Source organism: Saimiri boliviensis, chromosome 12 (genome assembly GCF_048565385.1).
Source record: "Saimiri boliviensis isolate mSaiBol1 chromosome 12, mSaiBol1.pri, whole genome shotgun sequence".
NCBI classification, from domain to species: Eukaryota; Metazoa; Chordata; class Mammalia; order Primates; family Cebidae; genus Saimiri; species Saimiri boliviensis.
In genome coordinates this window covers 6,785,700-6,811,371 of record NC_133460.1, presented here as the reverse complement: position 1 = coordinate 6,811,371, position 25,672 = coordinate 6,785,700, and the positions used below count along the sequence as shown (strand labels likewise).

The 25,672-nt window shown below is 51.3% G+C and overlaps 1 protein-coding gene across 2 annotated transcripts in view; it reads left to right on the top strand.

The window, feature by feature from the left end:
- The first annotated feature begins 11,522 nt into the window (after positions 1-11,522).
- Positions 11,523-25,672, top strand: part of SEC14L5 (SEC14 like lipid binding 5) — a 51,261-nt gene continuing 37,111 nt past the window's right edge. Inside the window, exons 1-2 of one of the 2 annotated variants that reach the window (XM_010339166.3) lie at positions 11,523-11,803; positions 12,509-12,622. In XM_010339166.3, coding sequence (XP_010337468.1) covers positions 12,560-12,622 — 63 coding nt within the window. In that variant the 5' untranslated portion in view covers positions 11,523-11,803; positions 12,509-12,559. Of the gene's footprint in view, positions 11,804-12,473; positions 12,623-25,672 lie in introns of both variants that reach the window. The other variant, XM_010339165.3, reaches the window with a different exon arrangement.

Here is a 25,672-nt window from a genome sequence, read left to right as displayed (position 1 = left end):
TGACGCGCAACGTCTGCTTCCCACGCACAGCGTCTGCTCACGCACAGCGCCCGCTCCTCACGCACAGCGTCCCGTTCACGCACAACGCCCGCTTCTCACGCACAGCGTCCCCCGTTCATGCACAGCGTCCGCTCCCCACGCACAGCGTCGCCGTTCACGCAGAGTCCGCTCCTCACGCACAGCGTCCCCCGTTCATGCACAGCGTCCGCTCCCCACGCACAGCGTCCCGTTCACGCACAGCGCCCGCTCCCCACGCACAGCGTCCCGTTCACGCACAGCGTCCGCTCCCCACGCACAGCGTCCCGTTCACGCACAGCGTCCGCTCCCCACGCACAGCGTCCCGTTCACGCACAGCGCCCGCTCCTCACGCACAGCGTCCCGTTCACGCACAGCGTCCCGTTCACGCACAGCATCCCCGTTCACGCGCAGCGCCCGCTCCACACGCACAGCGTCCCCGTTCACGCACAGCGTCCGCTCCTCACGCACAGCGTCCCCGTTCACGCACAGCGTCCGCTCCTCACGCACAGCGTCCCCGTTCACGCACAGCGTCCGCTCCTCACGCACAGCGTCCCCGTTCACGCACAGCGTCCGCTCCTCACGCACAGCGTCCCCGTTCACGCACAGCGTCCGCCCCTCACGCACAGCGTCCCCGTTCACGCAAAGCGTCCGCTCCTCACGCACAGCGTCCCCGTTCACGCACAGCGCCCGCTCCTCACGCCACAGCGTCCGCTCCTCACAGAGTCCCCCGCTCACGCACAGCGTCCCGTTCACGCACAGCGTCCCCTGTGCACGGGCATGCCCGGTGCGTCCCCCCCGGGTCCCCTGCGCAACGCACAGCGTCGCCTCAACACGCACAGCGTCCCCTGCTCACGCACAGCGTCCCCTGCTCACGCACAGCGCCACTTCTCACGCACAGCGTCCGCTCCTCACGCATAGCGTCCTCCCACTCGCACAGCGTCCCCTCCTCACGCACAGCGCCACTCCTCACCCACAGCGCCACTTCTCACGCACAGCGTCCGCTCCTCACGCATAGCGTCCTCCCCACTCGCACAGCGTCCCCTCCTCACGCACAGCGCCACTCCTCACCCACAGCGTCCGGTCCTCACGCACAGCATCCGCTCCCCACGCACAGCGTCCGCTCCCCACGCACAGCGTCCCTCCCCACGCACTGCGTCCGCTCCCCACGCGCAGCGTCTCCTCCTCACGCACAGCATCCGCTCCCCACGCACAGCGTCCGCTCCCCACGCACAGCGTCCCTCCCCACGCACTGCGTCCGCTCCCCACGCACTGCGTCCGCTCCCCACGCGCAGCGTCTCCTCCTCACGCACAGCGTCCGCTCCCCACGCACAGCGTCCCCTCCCCACGCACAGCGTCCCCTCCCCACGCACTGCGTCCGCTCCCCACGCACTGCGTCCCCTCCTCACGCACAGCGTCCGCTCCTCACGCACAGCGTCCCCGTTCACGCACAGCGTCCGCTCCTCACGCACAGCGTCCCCGTTCACGCAGAGCGTCCGCTCCTCACGCACAGCGTCCCCGTTCACGCACAGCGCCCGCTCCTCACGCCACAGCGTCCGCTCCTCACACTGTCCCCCGCTCACGCGCAGCGCCCGCTCCTCACGCACAGCGTCCCGTTCACGCACAGCGTCCCCTGTTCACGCACAGCGTCCGCTCCTCACGCAGTGTCCTCGTTCACTCGCAGCGTCCGCTCCTCACGCACCGCATCCCCTGCTCACGCACAGCGTCGCCTCCACACGCACAGCATCCCCTGCTTACGCACCGGGTCCCCTGCTCACGCACACCGTCGCCTCAACACGCACAGCGTCCCCTGCTCACGCACAGCGCCACTTCTCACGCACAGCGTCCACTCCTCACGCATAGCGTCCTCCCCACTCGCACAGCGTCCCCTCCTCACGCATAGCGCCACTCCTCACGCACAGCGTCCGTTCCTCACGCACAGCGTCCGCTCCCCACGCACAGCGTCCCCTCCTCACGCATAGCGCCACTCCTCACGCACAGCGTCCGTTCCTCACGCACAGCGTCCGCTCCCCACGCACAGCGTCCCCTCCCCACGCACAGCGTCCCTCCCCACGCACTGCGTCCGCTCCCCACGCGCAGCGTCTCCTCCTCACGCACAGCGTCCGCTCCCCACGCACTGCGTCCTCTCCCCACGCACAGCGTCCTCTCCCCACGCACAGCGTCCCCTCCCCACGCACTGCGTCCGCTCCCCACGCACAGCGTCCCCTCCTCACGCACAGCGTCCCCTCCCCACGCACTGCGTCCGCTCCCCACGCACTGCGTCCCCTCCTCACGCACAGCCTGCCCTGCTCACGCACAGCGTCCCTTGCTCACGCACAGCGTCCCTTGCTCACGTAGTCCAGCGTCACTGCACACGCACAGCGTCTTCTGCTCATATGTAGCGTCTCCTTCCCGTCTCTGGGCTCTTCCCTGCGTGGTGTTTTCGCTTTCCCCATTGTCCAAATACTCTTTATCCAATGATTCAGACAGTGATCAACCCACATGTCTGTCAGTGAAACGTGGGATAAACAAATTGTGGTCTAGCCATGCACTTTGTTACACACTTCCATTTTGTATAACGGATACTAATTTTTTTTTTTTTTTTTGAGGCATTGTCTTGCTCAGTCACCCAGGCTGGAGTGCAGCAGCATGGTCTCAGCTCACTGCAACCTCCACTTTCCGGGTTCAAGCGATTCTCCCGCCTCGCCTCCCCGGTAGCAGGGACTGCAAGTATGTGCCACCATGCCTGGCTAATTTTTGTATTTTTAGTAGAGATGGGGTTTTGCCATGTTGGCCAGGCTGGTCTGGAACTCCTGACCTCACGTGATCCACCTGCTTCGGCTTCCCACAGTGCTCGTGGTTCCCAGGTGTGAACCACCGTGGCCGGCCTGGAATACTATTTTTTTTTAATTTGTTTTTTTTCACTCAGCATAATGTTCTCCACATTCATCCATGTTGGAGCACATGTGGGTCCTTTATTCCTCTTTAATGCTGAATAAATTTCTTTTATTTTTCTTTTTCTGAGACGGAGTCTCACTCTGTCGCTCAGGCTGGAGTGCAATGGCGCGATCTTGGCTCACTGCAACCTCTGTCTCCTGGATTCAGCGATTCTCCTGCCTCAGCCTCCTGAGTAGCTGGGACTACAGACACATGCTACCACTCCCCGATAATTTTTTGTTTGTTTGTTTTAGTAGAGATGGGGTTTCACTATGTTAGCCAGGCTGGTCTTGAACACCTGACGTGATCTGCTCGTTTTGGCCTTCCAAAGTGCTGGGATTACAGGTGTGAGTCACCTCACCTGGCCTTAAATTTATTTTTTTATTTTTTTTTTTTTTGAGACAGAGCCTCCCTCTGTGTCCCAGCCTCGAGTGCAATGGCAAGATCTCAGCTCACTGCAAACTCTACCTCCTGGGTTCAAGTGATTCTCCTGCCTCAGCCTCCTGAGTACCTGGTACTACAGGCTTGTGCCACTATGCCCAGCTCATTTTTATTGTATTTTTAGTAGAGGCGGTTTCTCCGTGTTAGCCAGGATGGTCTCAATCTCCTGACCTCGTGATCTGCCCGCCTCGGCCTCCCAAAGTACTGGGATTCCAGGCGTGAGCCACTGTGCCCGGCAGTCTAAAAACTTTTATGGGGACTGGAATCTTACTATGTTGCTCAAGCTGGTCTTGAACTCCTGAGCTCAACTGATGTTCTCTCCTTGGCCTCTCAAAGTGCTGAGATTACAGGTGTGAGCCCTTGTGTCTGGCCAAGGGTCTTGCTGTGCTGCCCAGGCTGGAGTGCAGTAGTGTGATCATGGCTCACTGCAGCCTGGAACTCCTGGCCTCAAACTATCCTCCTGGCTCTGCCTCCCGAACTTCAGGGTTGACAGAGGTGAACAACTACACCCAGCTGAATTGCACACTTTATTTTATTTTATTTATTTATTTATTTTTTTTTTTTTGAGACGGAGTTTCACTCTTGTTACCCAGGCTGGAGTGCAGTGGCGCGATCTCGGCTCACCGCAACCTCCGCCTCCTGGGTTCAGGCAATTCTCCTGCCTCAGCCTCCTGAGTAGCTGGGATTACAGGCACGTGCCACCACGCCCAGCTAATTTTTTGTACTTTTAGTAGAGATGGGGTTTCACCATGTTGATCAGGATGGTCTCGATCTCTCGATCTCGTGATCCACCCGCCTCGGCCTCCCAAAGTGCTGGGATTACAGCTGTGAGCCACTTCGCCCGGCCTGCGTGATTTTTTTTCATTGCTATAAGATACATATGACATTGCCCATCTTAACCATTTTTCAGTGTGTGGTTCGGTGCTGTTTACGTTGTTGTGTGACCATCACACCACCCCATCTCCAGATCTCTTTTCATCTTCTAAAACCCAAACTCTGTGTCCATTAAATAACTCCCCATGCCCCTCCCCCAGCCCCTGGCCCCCACCATTCTACTTTCTGTCCCCATGGATTGGGCTTCTCTGGGCGACTCATGTGAAATCAATCAGTTCTTGCCCGTTCAGGATAGTGTCTTCCAGGTTCATCCATGCTGTCGCACATGTGGGTGCTTTATTCCTCTTTAACGCTGAATAATTTGCTGTGTTTCCCCCCACACAGCTTTTTTTTTTTTTTTAAGATGGAGTTTTGTTCTGTCACCCGGGCTGGAGTGCAGTGGCTCGATCTCAGCTCACTGCAACATCTGCCTCCTGGGTTCAAACAATTCTTCTGCCTCAGCCTCCCGAGTAGCTGGGATTACAGGTGTGTACCACTGTACCCAGCTAATTTTTGTATTTTTAGTAGAGATGGGGTTTCACCATGTTGGCCAGGCTGGTCTTGAGTTCCCAGCCTCAGGTGATCCACCCACCTCTGCCTCCCAAAGTGCTAGAATTACAGGTGTGAGCCACCGTGCCTGACCCATGTTACCCATTTTAATTTTTATTATTTATTTATTTATTTATGCATTTTTTGAGATGGAGTCTTGCTCTGTCGCGCAGGCTGGAGTGCAATGGTATGATCTCGGCTCACTGCAACCTCTGCCTCCTGGGTTCAAGCAGTTCTCTGGTTCATCCTCCTGAGTAGCTGGGATTACAAGCGCCTGCCACCACCCCTGGCTAATTTTTGTATTTTTAGTAGAGACAGTGTTTCACTATCTTGGACAGGCTGGTCTTGAACTCCTGACCTTGCGATCCACCTGCCTTGGCTTCCCAAAGTGCTGGGATTAAAGGCATGAGCCATTGTGCCCAGCCCTATTTTTTTATTTTTATTTTTTTGTTTTTTTCTGAGGAGTCTTGCTCTGTCACCTAGGTTGGAGTGCAGTGGCACAATCTTGGCTCACTGCAACCTCCACCTCCTAGGTTCAAACAATTCTCCTGCCTCAGCCTCCAAAGTAGCTGGGATTACAGGTGTGCGCCGCCACACCTACTAATTTTTGTATCTTTAGTAGAGACAGTGTTTTGCCATGTTGACCAGGGTGGTCTCAAACTCCTGACCTCAGGTGATTGGGTGCCTCAGTTTCCCAAAATGCTGGGATTACAGGTGAGAGCCACCGTGTCTGGCCCATGTTAGCCCATTTTTTTTTTTAACAGTCCAGAGGTCTTTTATTTATTTATATATTTTTAACACCTATTATGCCATGAATTCATAGGGAATAGGTTCCAGCAGCTCAGGCCCCTTCCCATTGGTTCTCACACAGTGTGCTTCTCTGGGTGGAGCAGGCTGGCGCTTCAGTTGGACCCAGGTACCTTTCTCTTTGGCTTCTTTCTTTTTCTGATCATTTTCCTTCACACCTTTTTTTTTTTTTTTTTTTTTTTTTTGAGACGGAGTTTCGCTCTTGTTACCCAGGCTGGAGTGCAATGGCGCGATCTCGGCTCACCGCAACCTCCGCCTCCTGGGTTCAGGCAATTCTCCTGCCTCAGCCTCCTGAGTAGCTGGGATTACAGGCACGTGCCACCATGCCCAGCTAATTTTTTGTATTTTTAGTAGAGACGGGGTTTCACCATGTTGACCAGGATGGTCTCGATCTCTCGACCTCGTGATCCACCCGCCTCGGCCTCCCAAAGTGCTGGGATTACAGGCTTGAGCCACCGCGCCCGGCCTCCTTCACACCTTTTAGGAAGCTATCTCGGCTCTTAGAGTGCTTGATGTGCTCAATACGCACATTAATTCTCTTGGCAAGAATCTTGCCCTTAACTTGTTTGTTTACAACAATGCCAACAGCATGCTGGGTAACATTGTAGACCCTTCCAGTTTTGCCATGATAACATCTGTGGGGCATTCCTTTTTGAGCAGTACCCATTCCCTTGATGTCTACAATATCACCTTTCTTATAGATTCGCATATACGTGGCCGAAGGAACAACTCCATGTTTCCTAAAAGGCCTAGAGAACATGTATCGAGTGCCTCTCCTCTTTCCCTTTGTGTTCGTCATTTTGGCGAATTACTGGAAGATGGCGGTTCCGGCCGAAAGGCCATGTTACCCCATTTTTAAAGGGTCAGAATGCACATAAGGTTGGTCTGACTCCTGTACCCACCCCAAGTGCCTGGCCACCTGACCCCCTCCCACAGGGACACCGCTCCCATCCCCTGGGCCACCCACCTCCCACTGTGGGTCACTCTCTCCTTTGGACTTCATGCAGCACTTGGTGGCATCTGGAAGTCTTTGTGGAAGTGAATGGACTTGGGGGCCAGGCTGGGCGTCAAGGTGGGTGGGTCCTGGCTGTGCAGCCCACTGGGTCAGAATCCTCATCCTCCAAACTCAGCCTCTGCTCAGTCAAAGCTGCCCCCATCACCAGGACTGCTGCATAGAGTTGTGCAGGTTGCAACCTGTACACCTGCATACAGCGGCCCTGCCAAGCATCCTGACAGCCCTAGAGATTCCCAATTCCAGGAGGCCTCTGGGCTGTGCTTCGAGAAGGGGTAAGAAACAACACAATGCAGAGGCTACCCGGGACGATTGAGAGTCCTCTAGGAAGGAGATAAGCAGATGAGTGCTTTCCAGGGCCTGCAGGAAGGGAGGAAGGAGAAGTGACAGCGTCATGGGTGTGTTTTCTTTTGGAGTGATTAAAATGTTCCAAAACCGGAAAGTGGAGTTGGCTGCACATGCGTCTTGTGAATATAACAAAAACCACGGGTTTGTACACTAAGAAACGGTTAAAACGGTAACTTATGTGCATTTTTTGTTTTTGAGATGGAGTCTCACTCTGTTGTCCAGGCTGGAGTGAAGTGGCTCCATCTCAGCTCACTGCAACCTCTATCTCCCGGGTTCAAGCAATTCTCCTGCCTCAGCCCCCTGGAGTAGCTGGGATTATAGGCATGCACCGCCATGCCTGGCTAATTTTCATATTTTCAGTAGAGATGGTGTTTAGTCATGTTGGCCAGGCTGGTCTTAAACTCCTGACCTCAGGTGATCCACCCACCTCAGCCTCCCAAAGTGTTGGGATTATAGGCGTGAGCCACTGCGCCCAGCCCAATTTGCTACAGTAAAATTCAGCTGGGGACCTTACCCTGCCTGCTGCATCCTCTCCCTCTTTAGAGCCAACCCAGGGCCGCTGATGTATTCCAGGGCCCAGATCAGGGTCTGGACGCTGGGTTCTGCCACTCCTAACATCCTCTTTAACCTCCATTCTTAGGGTCACACTGAGCCATGGAACTCAGGACACTCCCAGCCGGATGCCTTCCAGGAATATCTGCCTTGGGACTGGGTCCAGTGTTTTACTCAGACAAATGCATCAGTAATGGCTGAATCTTCTCTGGCAGCGGCCTGCCTGCTGGGAAGACATTCAGAGACATGGGGTGGTTTCCGGGCTTCCCAAAAGCCACCTCCCCACAAGGCAGCTTTGGCTGGGCCATTCTGGCAGGGCAGGTGGGATGCAGATAGAGGCTGAAGATCCTGCCCTGGGACTGTCTTCACGCGTAGCACCCCTGGGAGAACCAGCCCACCCTCGTGGCGCCCTCTTGTTCTGGGGCCAGGGTGCCTGGAGAGCTTGCAGTTCAGGGCTTCCCTGAAATCACATCTTCCCTGAGCATCAGCTGCAGCTCTGGGAGAATAAGTCACTGGAGAACCAGAGTCTTGGGTTTGAGTTTCTTACCAGCTGTGTGGCCTGGGTCAAGTTACTCAGTTTCTCTGTGCCTTAGTTTCATTGCAGGTAAAATGAGGATTAAAATAATTTTGACTGTATGTGGTTTTTAATTGAGATGAAAGCCATGTGACATAAAATTAACCATTTTAATATGTACAATTCAGGGGTATGTGCATTTATAATGTTGTGCAATCACCACCTCTATCAAGTTCCAAGACATTTTAATTGCTCTGGCATCGCTTTGAGGATTAACTGCATTTGAGTTTGTAAAGATTTGGAATGGTGCCAGGTATACTAAGTGCCAATGGAGTGTCAGTAAGTGGTAGGAATAATTAGTAGAACAGTGTTAATAATAGGTAACTGGCCCCGGTCGAGGTGGCTCACGCCTGTAATCCCAGCACTTTGGGAGGCTGAGGTGGGTGGATCACCTGAGGTTAGAAACTAGAGACCAGCTAGGCCAACATGGCAAAATCCTGTCTCTACTAAAAATACAGAAATTAGCTGGGCCTGGTGGTGCATGCCTGTAATCCCAGGTAGTCAGGAGGCTGAGGCAGGAGAATGGCTTGAACCCAGGAGGTGGAGATTGCAGTGAACCAAAATTGTTCCACTGCACTCCAGCCTGGACAACAGAGGGAGACTCCATCTAAAAAAAAAAAAAGGTAGCTGGAGTGGGTGGTGGTGATATTATTAATTCCCTTCCCTGGGGCTGGAGGAGGAGAGAGTGAGGTTCTTACTCCCCTCCAGTCCCCAGCTTCCACTTTGAGTTCTGTGTACCCACAGGGCTGTCACACCTCTGTCTCCCACGCAGAGTCATTGTCTTCCCTCAATGTTGGGCGGCAGGAGAGGTGGACTTAACGCCTTTGGTGCTGGTCACAGCAGCTCGTAGTGTTAACATTCACTTTGTTCCGTGGTGATGCCTGGGCACAGGTGGGCATTTACTGGAAGAACCTGAGTTAGAGAGGAGTCATCTCTGGACCCTATGTCCCCCAACTACTCACCCTTGTGCTTACTCCGGGAGCCATGGACTATCATTTGCTGCCACCTTGTGACAGGGATGGGAACTTTGTGTCCCATTTCCATCCTTGATAGCTTAGCTAATAGAGTACTGGGCACCTGCTGTCTGCCTGCCAGGTCCCAAGTAAGACCCTTGCCAACATGGAGGCAGGTGAATAAGGCAGCCATGGCCCCTTCAGGGAGCTCCCAGTGTCCTGAGAGAGACTGCCAAGAACCCACAGATAGATAAAACGAACAAACACAATGATGAAAATGTGATGCAGGCTAGGAAGGAAAGAGAGCTGGTTTTCACTGGGTGCAATGGCATATCTGAAACATATCAGAGGTTGTCCATCTCCCTGGCCACCTCTGATTTCCCTCGCATGAAGGGGTGAATTCAGCCAGTGCTGGCATGTAGTAGGTGCTCAGTAAATGTTGAATGAGTGACTACATGGATGACAGTGCTGTTTAGAGCAGGCGTCCCCAAACTACGGCCCGGCCCGCTGGCCGCATGCAGCCCCCTGAGGCCATTTATTTGGTCCCCCGCCGCACTTCAGGAAGGGGCGCCTCTTTCACTGGTGGTCAGTGAGAGGAGCACAGTATGTGGCGGCTCTCCAACGGTCTGAGGGACAGTGAACTGGCCCCCTGTGTAAAAAGTTTGGGGACGCCTGGTTTAGAGCCAGCTTTTTTTTTTTTTTTTGAGACGGAGTTTCGCTCTTGTTACCCAGGCTGGAGTGCAATGGCGCGATCTCGGCTCACCGCAACCTCCGCCTCCTGGGTTCAGGCAATTCTCCTGCCTCAGCCTCCTGAGTAGCTGGGATTACAGGCACGCACCACCACGCCCAGCTAGTTTTTTGTATTTTTAGTAGAGATGGGGTTTCACCATGTTGACCAGGATGGTCTTGATCTCTCGACCTCGTGATCCACCCGCCTTGGCCTCCCAAAGTGCTGGGATTACAGGCTTGAGCCACCGCGCCCGGCTAGAGCCAGCTTTTTAGCTATTGTAGGCCACACAGTTGAGGAGCAGCAAGGCAGGATCTCTGGGAGCAAGGTTGGTCCCCTGGGAGTCCTGGGAGGCCTTGAAGGGGTTAAGTATGAGTTAAAATGAGGGTGATGGGCAAATGTCACTCTCCCAAGGGAAGCCTCAGTGCTCCCTGCTTGTTTGTTTATTTAGAGGAGAGTTTTGCTTTGTTGCCCAGGCTGGAGGGCAGTGGCCAGGTAACAGCTCATTGCAGTTTCGAATTTCTGGGCTCAAGGGATCCTCCTGCCTCAGCCTCTTGAGTAGCTGGGACCACATGCACATGACTGCAAGCCTGGCTAATTTTTTTTTTTTTTTTGAGATTGAGTTTCGTTCTTGTTGCCCAGGCTGGAGTGCAGTGGCGTGATCTCAGCTCACTGCAACCTCCACTTCCCTGGTCAAGCCATTCTCCTGTCTCAGGTAGCTGGGATTACAGGTGTGCACCACCATGATCAGCTATTTCTTTTTTTGTATTTTTAGTAGAGATGGAATTTCACCTTGTTTGCCAGGCTGGTCTCGAACTCTTGACCTCAGGTGATCTGTCCGCCTTAGCCTCCCGAAGTGTTGGGATTACAGGCATGAGTCACTGCACCCAGTCTACTTAAATTTTTTTTTTTTTTTTTTTTTTTTTTTTTTTTGTAGAGATGGGGTCTTGCTATGTTACCCAGGCTGGTCTCCAACTCCTGGGCTCAAGCGATCCTCCTGCTTCGGCCTCCCAAAGTGTTGGGATTACAGTCATGAGCCACCACGCCTGGCCTCTTCCCTGTTTTTAATTGTCCTCCCTCTCCTCTGGCTTTTTGAGCCCCTTCCCTGCTTATTTTTCTCTCCTTACCATTTTTCACCACCTCACACATCATATGTTTTGCCTTATTGTCTGTCTCCTCACTGGAATATAAACTCCACCAGGGTTTGCATTCGTGGTGTTGCTCACCGGCAGCTGTCCAGCTCCTGGACCCGGTGCTGTGAAGGTGTGCAGAGTGAGCGAAGGTGTATGCGCGGGGCGTGGGTTGGGGACAGGTGGAGGAGCCGGTCAAACCCAGGTGCAGCGGGGTGAGGGAGAGGTTAATTTGAGCTAGGAAAAGAAATAAACTGTGCTAATCTACAAATGTAAACAGTACTAAGAGGGGCAGGTCGGCCCGGAAGCAGGATCCGCTTACGGACAGAGCTAGATTGTTGGGGGTCTTCCTAGGGCCGTGCCATTCCCGAAGCCGAGTGCCTTAGGGGCGGGGCCAGTGCAGGGGGCGGGGGCTCCCTGAGGCGTGACCAATCTGCAGAAAGATCTGGGATGCGGGCGTGGTCAAGCAAGAGACGTATAAAATAAGGGGCGGGGATAGAACCAGGGTGGAGTAAGTCTGGGGCGGGGCCAGAGTGAGGCGGGACCAGTCAGGGGGCAGGGCCAACCTGGGCGGGGCCATGACCGGGGCGTGGGCGGGGCCAGATCAGGGGCAGGGCCAGGCCAGGATCTCCGCTGTCCCGGGTGCTGGAACGCTCTCCGCCAGAAAGGTCTCGTTCCCTCCACTCCTGCCCTCCCCGGCTGTCCAAGTCGCAGGGTACTCACGGCGGGACGCCCCAGGCTAGGCAGCCGCGATCGGGCCCCGCCCCAGGCGCTGCGCTCCGGGCCCGGCGGCCGCGAGAGCCCGGGCGCGCTGCGCTTCCCAACCCGGCGGGCTTCTAGGGCACTTCCCCGAGGCTGCTTTCCCGAAGGCTCCCGAGGTCGAGGGTGAGCAAAGCTGCGGGAACCTGTGCGTGCATGTGTGTGCGAGTGTGTCTACGTGTGTGTACGTGTGTGTGCATGTGCGCAAGGGTATGTGCACACCAGGGGAATTGTGTGTGTGGAGTTGGGCAGGTGTGTGTTTCGGGGAGCTGGATGTGTGTGCAAAGTTGGAGGCGTGAGCAAGGGCAGTCCCGTGTGGGAGGGGAACCTGCGTGTGTGCATGTGTGTGGCAGAGACAGTGCCTGTGAAATGTGGTGAAGGTTGTGTGTGTAATCAGGTTGTCTGGGAGGAAAATGGGAGGGCAGGTGCAAGGAGACTTGGGGGTGGGCTGTGGGCCAGGACGTCTGTGACAAGCTGCGGGGTGCATGCGTGAAGAGAACCGTGGGAGTGTAAGAACTGCAAACGTGTGTGTGTGTCTGTGAGGGTGGCAGTGAGGCTTCTGGGGGCCCTCAGTTTGAAGGGGTGGGGGTAGAGGAAAGTTTGGAGGTGCTGATTGCTTTTGGAAGGCTGAGCATGATCTGGGGCCATGGCTAATGGCAGAGGAGCCGTTGGGGCCTGGCCTGGAGTCATTTGGGGATCGCATCAGCCTTCTCACTTTGAAGGCTGGGGAGCTGTGTGGGTGGGACCAGGGGCTGCCCCTCTCACTTGATGGGTGATATCCCTGCTTCCCTTCAAGGGAGCTGCGACCTCATCAGTCACCCCTCACCCCAGGCTCTCTGCACATCCCTGCCTGGTGGCTTCCGTTGGTGCTCCGGCTTGAACATGGTGCAGAGATACCAGTCTCCTGTCCGAGTCTACAAGTACCCATTTGAGCTGGTCATGGCGGTGAGTGACTTCTGATTCTTGGGTTTCCCACGTGACAGTTGGAGGGATTTGAGATCAGCTATGGTGGCAGGAAGATAGAGCTACTTAGACTCCCAGATCAGAAGGAATTACTGCTCTACTCAGCTGACCTGGTGGGTTTAACTTCTAACTAGTGGCCCCTCTATCCCACCATCCTATCTTTGGCCCAGTGACCAAAACACAAGATCTTTCTTCCTTCCCCTTGTTGAAGCTGACCTGCTCCCTTACTTTAGAGTCCCCTGACAGAAAACAAAGGTATCAGGGGCCAAGCCACTGCCATCATTTCATGTAATGGCATAATTGCAGTGATAAATGGAATGGTGGTGGTGATGACAGCAGCCATTCATTGAATGTTTACAGCACTGTCTTTACAAATGATGTTTCTTCCAATTCCCAATAGCTGTTATTATTTGTATTTTTCCTCCCTGAAACTGAGGCTTGGACAGGTGAAGGGTTGATGGTAAGTTCTGTAGCTAGGAAGAGGTGCAGTTAGGGAGCTCAGATCCCTGCAGAGTAGACTCTAGAACCTCACATTTAACCACAGTGCCCGCCTTCTGCTCACAGACCCTCTTCCCTCCCCTTCAAGGAAGCTGACAACAGGAGGAGAGAGGGAGTGGGAGGGCAGGTTTGCTCTGTGTTGTGCAGCGAGTCAGTTGGATGCCTAGAATTGGCTGCCAGATCCTTAGCCTCCTAGATCACTGGTCTTTGCACCCTGGGGCAGGAGGTGGAGACAGGTGGACATGGGATTCCTTCTTGGCTCCATCCCTCTGCCTCTCGGAGCTTCACTTCCCAGCTCCATAACATGGGGGCAATGCTGTGAGGTTGTGGGGGAGGGGAATAAATGAGATAATTCTTCATGCTCCTGGCTGTATGTTGGGCACTCAGAAGAAGCTCACAAAATATGCTGTCCCTGTTATTATACCAAAGTCTTGTTAATTAATGTATTGAAAGTGTAAGAAACACTAGAATCCACCTCCATCTGTCCCACCCCAGCACTGACGGCTTAACTCCAGCCTTCTCTCCAGGAACTTTCATATCTCTTGGTGGCTGTGTGTCCTGTCTTATTCTAAGAATCTACACACATGTGTGTTTATTGTCACACAGAGGATTTAAAAGCATCGTTAAAACCATCCATTTACATTGTGCTGTTACAGGCAGATGGTTCTAGGACAGCAAAGAGGCAGGAACTGGTGTGCTGGTCATATTCTAGCTCCCTGACTGACTAGCTGAGTGACCGTGGGGCAAGTCACTTTACCTCCACTTCTCATCTCTAAAATGGGAATCTCCTGGCTTCCAAATCCTTGTGTCATGCTGTGGATTACATGAATCAATGTGTATAAAAGCTCCTGGTACAGGGCTGACGCAGATCAAATGCTCACTGAGATCCAGCTACGATTGTTACTGTTTTTATCTGTGGCTGTGTGACTTTGCTTCTGTGTAACGGGAGTGGAACATCAGGGGATGGTGAAGTGATCCAGGGACGTGGATTCGGAAGCTTGAGGGCTCCACTGTGCTCTGCCATGCATTCTCTGGCTGTATATCTTTAGAAAGTTGCTGAACTTTTCTGAGCCCATTTCTTTTTGTTTTGTGACTGATTCTCACTCTGTTGGCCAGGCTGGAGTGCAGCAGTGCGATCTTGGCTCACTGCAACCTCCGCCTCCCGTGTTCAGGCGATTCTCCTGCCTCAGACCTTGTCTCTTCTAAAAATACTAAGTTAGCTGGGAGTGGTGTAAGGCACCTATAATTCCAGCTACTCAGGAGGCTGAGGCAGGAGGATCACTTGAACCCAGGAGATGGAGGTTTCAGGGAGCCGAGATCGTGGCTCTGTATTCCAGCCTGGGTGAAGAGTGAAACTCCATCTCAAAAAAAAAAAAAAAAAAAAAGAAAGAAAAAAGAAAAAAATCTTTATTATTTGTACTTAATTTAAATTATTTGTATTTTTCAAAGGGACGGCACAACCATGTCATCCTGTCTTCCATAGAGTCCTTGTCTGTGAAATGGTCCCAAGCCACAGCAATACTGACAACAAAGCCACTTTGCCGACTGTTGACAAAACATTACTGTCCCCAAAATAGCTGCATAACTCAACATAACTTGCACACTGTGGAGGCACAGAAGGGGTTTTCTGTACTTAATGTTCGTCTTTGTTTCTCAGTTAAACACTTGCTCTCAGTGTGGGTCAGATGCTGGGGAAGTTTCAGATGAACTCAGCTATTTTCACTGCATCCAAGTGACCAGAAAAGCTGGCCTTTCAGTTTTTCTAACAAAACTGACTTCGGAATCAAAATGCCCCTTGCTTCTTCAAAAGTCCACTGACAGTGACACAAAGGACTGAAACTGGGCTTTGAGGAATTGGTTACAAAATTGCTAGACCTGGCTTTAAAGTTTTTTAAAATTAATACTCTCACTTCAAAAATTTATCTAGTCAAATGAATGGACATCTCTCTCTAAATCCCTTCACGTGAAATTTGCTTCCAAAGGGAAGGATTCTAGGGGATCTTTCCTCCCTCAACTTATTTTTTTATTTTTTTTTTTAAGACAAAATCTCGTTCTGTGGCCCAGGCTGGAGTACAGCAGTGTGAACTTGGCTGACTGCAACCTCCACCTTCTGGGTTCAAGCAATTCTCCTGCCTCATCCTCCTGAGTAGCTGGGATTACAGGTGTGTGCCACCACACTCAACTAATTTTTGTATTTTTGTGTTTTTGGTAGAGGCAGCATTTCATCATGTGGGCCAGGCTAGTCTCAAACTCCTGACCTCAAGCAATCTGCCCTCCTTGGCCTCCCAAAGTGCTGGGATTACAGGCACGAGCCACCTTTTTTTCTTTCTTTCTTTTTGAGACAGGGTCTTGCTCTGTTGCCCAGGTTGGAGTGCAGTGGTGCAATCATGGGTCACCATAGCCTTGATCTCCTGGGCTCAAGCCATCCTCCTGCCTTAGCCTCCAGAGTAGCTGGGTGCACAGGCATGCACCACCATGCCTAGCCAATTTTTAAATTTTTGTATATCAAAAGTTATATATACATTTATAGAAATGAGGTCTCATTCTGTTGCCCAGGCTGCTCTCGAACTTCTGGGCTCAAGTGATCTCCCACCTTGGCCTCTCAAAGTGCTGGGATTACAGGCACGAGCCACCACGCCCAGCCTTCCTTTCTTTCGTGACAGCATTCTGTATCATTGGATTCAAAACAGTGAGCTTTTATTATCTTGGTAAACAGAAAAAAACAATTAAGACAGTGGAGGCAGCGGGAGTATCCAGTGTTGAAGAGGGTCCCAGAAGGTGAGTGGGTGGCGGTGTCTTGTGAAGACTCTTGCATAGAGGAAGCAAAGGCTGTGTCTTAGGCTGTGGGGTCAGGTCACCTGGGTCCCAAAGGCCATGTTCTGCCCAGGCTATTGTGAGTCGAACCTAGGTTATCTGTCTCTTTTCCCAAGTGGGTGGTGGGTAAGAACCAGACCCACCAGTCTCCATCTCTGCCCCAGGCCTCAGCACATTCCCCAATTCTTGTTCTTCTTTTTTTTTGAGACCAAATCTTGCTCTATTGCCTAGGCTGGAGTTCAATGGCATGGTCTCAGTTCACTGCAACCTCCACCTCCTGGGTTCAAGTACTTCTTCTGCCTCAGCCTCCTGAGTAGCTGGGACTACAGGTGCCCACCACCATGCCCTGCTAAATTTTTGTGGTTTTGTAGAGATGGGGTTTCACCATGTTGGCTAGGCTGGTCTCAAACTGCTGGCCTCAGGTGATCCACCTGCCTCGGTCTCCCAAAGTGGTGGGATTTCAGGTCTGAGCCACCGCACCTGGCCCCAGACACTGTTCTGAGTCCATTCACTTCTTAACTCCTCGTAGGCATCCCGTGAGATGCGTTCTGTGGGTAGCCTATTCGACAGAGGAGGAGACTAAGGATGAGAGGCTTATTCAAGCCTCCAAAGCAAGCATGTGGCAGGCGGGGACTCAACTTCCGGCAGTTTGGCTCTAGAATTTACACTCCCAACTATGAGCTCAACTGTTTCTCAGAGCCGGATGGAGGATCTGGTCACTGCGGTGGCATCTGGGCCGAGTGTGTGGTCCAGGGGCCAGAGGCAGTTACCATCAGGATGCCTTGACCCTTTCAGAACCCTGCAAAGGAGAACACAGTGCAACCCCCCCAGACTCTGGCCCCTGGCACACCAGCCAAGCCCGGGAGCCTTTATAACACTACCTGTGGCCAGCTCTTTAGGCCAGCTCAGAGGCAGGTCGATTACTGCAGTCAGATCTGTAGCAGGAGAGGGAACTGAGGCTCAGCAAGGTCCAGGACACTGTCTGTCAGTGACCAGTGTTCGTGGTCCCACAGAGCCACAAACTGGGTGACTTATAACAACATCAGTGTATTACTTCACTGTTCTGGATGCCAGAAGCCTGAAGTCAAGGTGTCAGGAGGACCACGCTCCCTCTGGAGGGTCTAGGACGGGATCTGCTCCTGGCCTCTCTCACTCCCAGCCTCAGATCGTTCCTTGACATGGGGCAGCATAACTCTAGTCTTCACACGGTCACTCACTGTGTCCAGATTTCCCTTTTTATAAGGACACCAGTTATATTAGATTTATAAGGACACTCTGATAACCTCGCTTTAACTTGATTACTTCTAAAGACCATAACTCCAAATAAGGTCACATTCACAGGCACCAGGGGTTAGAACTTCAACATATTAATTTTAGGGAATACATTTCAGAGCTGGGATTTGAACTTAGGGAATCTGATCCCACAGTCAGAGCCCACAGCTGGACTCTTCGGATTCTGGCTCCAACTTTCTTTCTTTCCCCCAATCCCCCATTTTTTTTTAACTTTTATTTTTTGACAAAGTCTTGCTCTGGTCACCCAGGCTGGAGTGTAATGGCACAATCTCAGCTCATTGCAGCCTCTACCTCCCAGGGTCAAGTGATTCTCCCATCTCAGCCTCCCAAGTAGCTGGAATTACAGGCGTGAGCCACCATGCCTGGCTAATTTTTTGTATTTTTAGTAGAGGTTTCACCCTGTTGGCCAGGCTGGTCTCCAACTCCTGACCTCAAGTGACCCACCCACCTCGGCCTCCCAAAGTGCTGCGATTATAGATTTGACCACACCTGGCCTCCTTCCTTCCCCTCCCCTCCCCTCCCCTCCCCTCCCCTCCCCTCCCCTCCCCTCCCCTCCCCTCCCCTCCCCTCTCACCTTCTATCTCCTTCCCTGCCTTTCTTTCCCTTCCCTTCCTTACATTTATTTCCTTTCTCTTTCCCTCCTTCCTTCCCTTCCTCTCTCTATTTTATTTTATTTTATTTCTTTTTGGAGACAGGGCTCGCTCTGTCACCCAAGCTGGAGTGCAGTGGTATAACCATGGATTACTGCAGCCTTGACCTCCCAGGGTCAAACGATTCTTTCACGTCAGCCTTCTGAATAGTGAGCCACAGATGTTCGCCACCACACCTGGCTAAGTTTGTTGTTGTTGTTGGGATGAAGTTCCACTCTTGATGCCTAGGTTGGAGTGCAATGGCACAATCTCAGTCTTGGCTCACCACAACGTCCAGCTCCCCGGGTTCAAGCGATTCTCTTGCCTCAGCCTCATAAGTAGCTGAGATTACAGGCATGCACCACCATGCCCGGCTAATTTTGTATTTTCAGTAGAGATGGGGTTTCTCCATGTTGGTCGGGCTGGTCTCAAATGCCTGACCTAAGGTGATCCGCCCACCTCGGTCTCCCGAAGTGCTGGGATTACAGGCGTGAGGCACGGTGCTTGGCCACATCTGGCTAATTTTAAAAAACATTTTTGTAGAGATGAGCTCTCCCTATGTTGCCTAGGCTAGTCTGAAATTCCTCAGCTCAAGTCATCGTCCTGCCTTGGCCTCCGAAAGCACTGGGACAGACCTGAGCCACTGTGCCTGGCCTTGACTTTCCGAAAACATTTGTGTGCCACCAGCAGTATCGTGGCTTTAGGAACGGCCTGGTCGCTTTTTGTCCGGCCACTGTCTGGGTGTCCCGGTGGGGCCCCAAAGCCTAGTAGCTTCAGGTCATCTTTGTTTTGCAAAGCTAAATTAGGAAGATGAGTTGAAGTAGAATTTCCCAAGCAAAAGGCTTTTTCTGTGGAGGAAGGGTTATGGAAGTGAAGTTCTGTCCTTCAGCAATTAAGGTCAAAATATTTAAAGACATGGCCTTGCTGTATTGATAAACAGTTTGTGATTTAGCCAATGCATTATTAATAAGAAGCAGCTTGTGAAGGTAAATTCTGTGGCTTAGGCCAAAAGCAGTTACAGTTGGATTCGTTGTTATGGACATAGTTTTAACAAAGCAGCAGGGGCCTTATTTAAATGAGTTTAAATTAGCTCCCTGGAGCCGGTCATCTGATCCTGTTGCTAACAGATTAAGGCAGGCAATGTTTTCTACCTTGGATGCTGCTCTGATGTGGGCTGGTGGAACAGAGGTGATCCTCTGCCCTGAAAAGTGTCTTCTGATCTCAGAGGGCCCTGAAATAAATGTAAGGCCCTCATTCATTCATTTCTGTGTACACTTATTTATACATTCATATATGTGTGCGTTCCAGAAATAGGTTTTGAGTTACTGCTGTGTGCCAAAGACTGTGGTAGGTGGATTCCTAGAACTTTTTTTTTTCTTCCAAAGTTCGAGGCTCAAATGTGCACTGATCTAGTACTATTTTTTTTGAGACAGAGTCTTGCTCTTTCACCCAGGCTGGAGTGCAGTAGCACAATCTTGGCTCACTGCAACCTCCACCTCCTGGGTTCAAGTGATTCTTCTGTCTCAGCGTCTGAAGTAGTTGGGACTACAGGCGCATACAACCACATCCAGCTAATTTTTGTATTTTTAGTAGAGATGGGGCTTTTACCATATTGGTCAGGCTGGTCTCGAACTCCTGACCTTATGATCTGCCTGCCTTGGCCTCCCAAAGATTACAGATGTGAGCCAATCCGCCCAGCCTTTTTTTTTTTTTTTTTTTTTTGGAGACAGAGTCTTGTTCTTTTGCCCAGGCTGGAGCACAATGGTGTGATCTTGGCTCACTGCAACCTCCACCTCCTGGGTTCAAGCTGTTCTCCTTTCTCAGCCTCCCGAGTAGCTGGAATTACAGGTGCTCACTACCATGCCTGGCTAATTTTTGTATTTTTAGTAGAGACAGGATTTCACCATTTTGGTCAGGCTGATCTTGAACTCCTGACCTCAGATGATCTTGGCCTCCCAAAGTGCTGGGATTACAGGCATGAGCCACCATGCCTGGCCTGATTTTGTATTTTTTGAAATGCATCATTAATTCTGTTCATTTGTTTCCTTATTTACATGGAATTTGCTTGTTTACTTGTTTATATGGGTATTTTTCATTAAGGGAAGCCCTAGGAAGTCAAGGCTATGTCTGTCTTGCCTTGTTCGTCTGGTTCTTTTTCTTTCTTTCTTCCTTGTTTTGAGCACGGTCTCTGGTTGTCACCCAGGCTGGGGTGCAGTGCTGTGATCACAGCTCACTGCAGCTTCAACCTCACAGGCTCAAGTGATCCTCCTACCTTAGCCCTCCAAGTAGCTAGAAGTACAGGCATGTACAAGCATGCTAGGCCAATGTTTGTATCTTTTGTAGAGATGGGTTTTTACCGTGTTGCCCAGGCTGGTCATGAACTGCTGGGCTCAAGCAAACTGCCTGCCTCCCGAAGTGTTGGGATTACAGGCTTGAGCCATTGCCCTTGGTCTCTGTAGTTCTTTGGATGTGGTTCCGGCCCTCAGGCAACACCCAGCATAGTCTTGTGGGGTGAGGGGTTGACAGGCAAATGCCATGTAGAACTATTTGTAATGGGGAAGAACAGAGCATTTTAGGAACACAAAGAAGAACCCATTGGAAGCCATGGGAAGCTCATTTGAACTAGCCAGGATGAGAGTTTTGGGGAAGCAGGGAGAGGGGAGGTGGGGGGTGTTGGGGAGGGTGTAGCCTCTGCAAAGGCCAACGGGGCACAACTTGTCTCTCCAAGAACTGAACTAGCTCAACTGGAGCCCAGTACAGGTTAGAAAGTGGCTGGCAGCGTCGTGGGGGAGCAGGAAGCAGAGGCGTTGGAGGTCTGGAGGCACTCCTGAGACACTTGGAAAATTTAAAATAGCGTTTCCCCTCTGAGCAAGATCCTGACATATCCTGTAAATGTCAAGCTGCTCTGGGCTGGCCTTGCTAAGTCATCCACCCTCCCAGAGCCATCAGGGGCACAAGCTGATCCTGAGAGTCCCTGGGCCCTGCTCCTGACGCGTGGTTGAGACTCCGCAGAGGGTTTGTGTGCACATGGGTGGCACGGGCTGACATTCTCCCAGTGCTGGAGAGGCCAGGTGTTCCCAGGGTGAGTCCTCATGTGGAGGGGACACGGCTTCCCAGCTTAAAGGTATATCCGATTGTGCAGAAGCAGGAAGTAGTAAGAACTAGACCCCAGCTGACTTTGTCTCCAGTTGCAGCCACAGGATAGGGAGCTTATTAAAAACAGGCAAAAGTGGCAGGGGGCAGTGGCTCATGCCTATAATCTTAGCACTTTGGGAGGCCAAGGCAGGAGGTTTGTTTGAGCCCAGGAGTTTGAGGCGAGCCTGGGCAACATAGCGAGACCTTGTCTCTACAAAAAATTAAAATAGCCAGGCGTGATGGCTCATGCTTGTAATCCCAGCACTTTGGGAGGCTGGGGTGGGCAGGTCATCTAAGATCAAGAGTTTGAGACCAGCCTGACCAACATGGAGGAACCCCATCTCTACTGAAAATACAAAATTAGCCGGGCTTGGTGGTGCATGCTGGTAATCTCAGCTACTCATGAGGCTGAGGCAGGAGAACCGCTTGAATCCGGGAGATAGAGGTTGCAGTGAGCAGAGATCGTGCCATTGCACTCCAGCCTGGGCAATAAGAGTGAAACTCTGTCTTAAAAAAATATATTAGCTGGGCATGGTGGTGTGTGCTTATAATTCCAGCTATTTGGGAGGCTGAGGCAGGAGCATCTGTGGAGCCCAGGAGGTTGAGGCTGCAGTGAGCTGTGATCTTGCCACTGTACTCCAGCCTGGGCGACAAAGCAGGACTTTGCCTCAAAAACAAACATACAAAAAACAAACAACAACAACAACAGAAACAGGCAAAACTCTCCCTCTCCAGCTTTGTTGATGGCTGATTCATTGTTCAATCCCTGTGGATGAACCCTGTTCTGACAACTGAGGGGGAGTTACTCTTTTATTCACCTGCCCAGTAAGTATCTTCCAGAACCTAGCTCTCTGAAGGTAGAGCTTTGGGCTGTGCACCTGCTGATGTGCCCTGGTAGTGTAGACGTAGATCCACTCACTCTGAGACTAGGGAGACCCGTACTTATGTGACTTAATCTCCCAGGGATATGTAGAAAGATGGTTCCATTGTCCTATTTTATTTTCCTGGCACCTGGGCATTCACTCATTCCTTCCTTCTTTCATTCATTTGATAAATATTGGCTGAACATCTACAATGTCCCAGCTGTTGTATGAGGCACCAGGGAATTCAGTGGTAAATGAAACCTACATAGAGACGGTGGCGTTGAGACTGTAAACAAACAAACACAGATATAACGTCCTATTCCAAACCATGACAAATGCTCCTGGTAGGGCTGCAGACCATCTAGTGAGTGGCTTATTATTATTATTTTTTAATTGCCCAGGCTACAGTGCAGTGGTGCAATTGGAGCTCACTGCCTCAACCTCCTGGGTTCAAGTGATTCGCCCACCTCAGCCACCTGAGTAGCTGGGACTGCAGGTGCCACTGAACCTGGCTAATTTTAAACGATTTTGTAGAGGTAGGAGTCTTGCTCTGTTGCCCAGGCTTGTCTCAAACTTCTGGCTTCAGGTGATTCTCTCGCTTTGGCCTCCCACATGCTAGGATTCAAGGTGTGAGCCACTGCACCTGGCCTCACTCTGTATTTTTTTTATTGTGATAAAATACATGTAAACAAAACTTACCAGTTTAACCATCTTAGGTGTACAGTTCAGTGACGTAAGTACATTCCCATTATTTATTTATTTATTTATTTATTTATTTTGAGACGGGGTTTCACTCTTGTTGCCTAGACTGGAGTGTAATAGTACCATCTTGGCTCACAGCAACCTCCTCCTTCTGGGTTCAAGTGATCCTCCTGCTTCAGCCTCCCAAGTAGCTGGGATTACAGGCATGTACCACTATATCTGGTTGATTTTGTATTTTTAGTAGAGACGGGGTTTCTCCATGTTGGTCAGGCTGGTCTTGAACTCCCAGTCTCAGGTGATCTGCCCTCCTAAGCCTCCCAAAGTGCTGAGATTTCAGGCATGAGCCACAGCGCCAGGCCCGTTCACATTATTGTCCAACCATCTCCACTGTCCATCTCCAAAACTCCTTCATCATCCCAAACTGGTACGCTGTACCATGAAATACTAACTCTCCACTCCCCGTCCCCCTCCGCTCCCATTAACCACTATTCTATTTTCTGCCTCTGCAACTTTGACCATTCTAGGTACCTCATATAAGAGGAATCGTGCGATAGTTGTCTATTTGTGTCTGGCTTATCTCCCTGGGCACAGTCTCTTCCAAGTTGAGCCGTGTTGTGGCAGGCGCCAGTGCCTCACTCCTCTTTAAAGCTGAAGGATCCGTCATTGTTTGACTTCATCACCTTTCATTTAGCCATTCATCTGTTGATGGACACGGGGGCTGTTTCCACCTTTTGATCATGGTGTAAATGATGCTGCTGTAAACATTTGTGTACAAATCTCTGCTCAAGTCTCCATTGGTTTGCTCTTGTCCATTAAGAAAACAAGTCAACTATGTGGTATCAGCCGGGCACGGTGCCTCAAGCCTGTAATCCCAGCACTTTGGGAGGCCGAGGTGGGTGGATCACGAGGTCAAGAGATCGAGACCATCCTGGTCAACATGGTGAAACCCCGTCTCTACTAAAAATACAAAAAAAATTAGCTGGGCATGGTGGCGCATGCCTGTAATCCCAGCTACTCAGGAGGCTGAGGCAGGAGAATTGCCTGAACCCAGGAGGCGGAGGTTGCGGTGAGCCGAGATCGCGCCATTGCACTCCAGCCTGGGTAACAAGAGTGAAACTCTGTCTCAAAAACAAAACAAAACAAAACAAAACAACAAAAAAAACAACTATGTGGTATCTGGCATTGCCCCTTTAATTGTTGCAGCAACTCCAGAGATCAGGCTCTTAAAGGCGGTGCTATGCTGTTATTCATTCATTCATTCTGTAAATGTCTACTGAGTGTTGACTATGTGCTAGGCATTTTTGCAAAGCACTGCAAATTCAGGGATGTCGGAGCTGATGAAGCTGCTTCAGCAGGTGTGAGGAGTGAAGGAATAAAACTGGCTCGACTGAGTCAGCATCCTCATCCTTTTTTTTTTTTTTCTGAGAAAAACAGCCTCAGAGAGGTTGCTCTGAGGACACCCAGCTGTCAAGTGGCAGAGCTGGGGTCACATGTTGACCCTGTGCTGTGTCTCTGCCACTCCCCTACACCCCTCCCTTGTCTTCTCGCTGAGTCCAGGTATGCTGGCTGCAGAGGCTGTTCTGAACCTGTGTCTCCTTCTCATGTGTCCCAGGCTGGCTTTGCTGGGTTGAGCACTGGCTTTTTAGCTCCCGGGCCATCTGCAGCTGCAATGATGGATTATTCACAACAGTCATCTCAGGGCTTCCGGAACAGTGACAGCTTGGTTCTGCCAGGCCCACTTCCCCTCATCAGCTGGGTTGGCACTGCTGCCATTGGGGTGGCTGATGACCCATTCAGCAGCTCTAGTAGAACACCCCTAGCAAGAGTTGGGGGGTCTACCCCATGGCACAGTATTCAGAAGTGAAAAAGAAGGAAGCACAGATGCACGTATTTATTTATTTCCTAAAAATACAATTCCTTGTATTTTCAGTAAAGATGGGATTTCACCATGTTGGCCAGGATGGTCTTAAACTCCTGACCTCAAATAATGCTCCTGCCTCAGCCTCCCAAAGTCCTGGGAGGATGGCTGAGTAGTATTCCATGGTGTACATATATCACGGATGGGCTGAAAACATGGTGCTGAGTGAGAGAGGTCAGATGCAGAAGGCTATGTCTTATGTGATTTCTTTCTTTTCTTTTCTTTCTTTCTTCCTTCTTTCCTTCCTTTCTCTCTCTCTCTCTCTCTCTCTCTCTCTCTCTCTCTCTCTCTCTCTGAGACAGCATCTCCCTCTGTCGCCCAGGTTGGAGTGCAGTGGCACAATATCAGCTCACTGCAGCCTCTGCCGGGTTCAAACAATCATCCTGCCTCAAATTCTCGAGTAATTGGGACTACAGGTGTGCACTGACAGGCCCGGCTAATTTTTTTGTATTCTTAGTAGAGTTGGGGTTTTGTCATGTTGTCCAGCATGGTTTTGATCTCCTGACCTAATGATCTGCCCTCCTCAGCCTCCCGAAGTACTGGGATTACAGGTATGAGTCACCACATCTGGCCTTTTTTTTTTTTTTTTTTTTTTTTTTTTTTTTTTTTTTTTTTAAATAGAGTCTTGCTCTATCGTCCAGGCTGGAGTGCAGTGGTGCAATCTTGATTACTGCAACCTCTGCCTCCCAGGTTCAAATGTTTGTTGTGCCTCAGCCTCCTGAGTAGCTGGGACTACAGGCACATGCCACCATGCCTGGATCATTTTTTGTATTTTTAGTAGAGACAGGGTTTCATTGTGTTAGCCAGGATGGTTTTGATCTCCTGACCTCATGGTCGACCTGCCTAGGCCTCCCAAAAGGCTGGGATTACAGAAGTGAGCCACCACACCTGGGCTTCTTTCTGCATTCTTATTTATTTATTTATTTATTTATTTTAAAGGTAGGGTTTCACCATGATGGCCAGGCTGGTCTTGAACTCCTGACCTCAGGTGATCCACCCACCTCAGCCTCCCAAAGGGCTAGGATTACAGGTGTGAGTCATGGTGCCCAGCCTCTTTCTGCATTCTTACTGGAAGTTTTGTGGTAAGTAGCATTTCAGCTTCCTTTGAATTTGGATGAGGAAGAGCAGGAAGGAAGGAAGGAGGGGAGGAGGGATCTTCTGTCAAATGATTAGCAGAAAT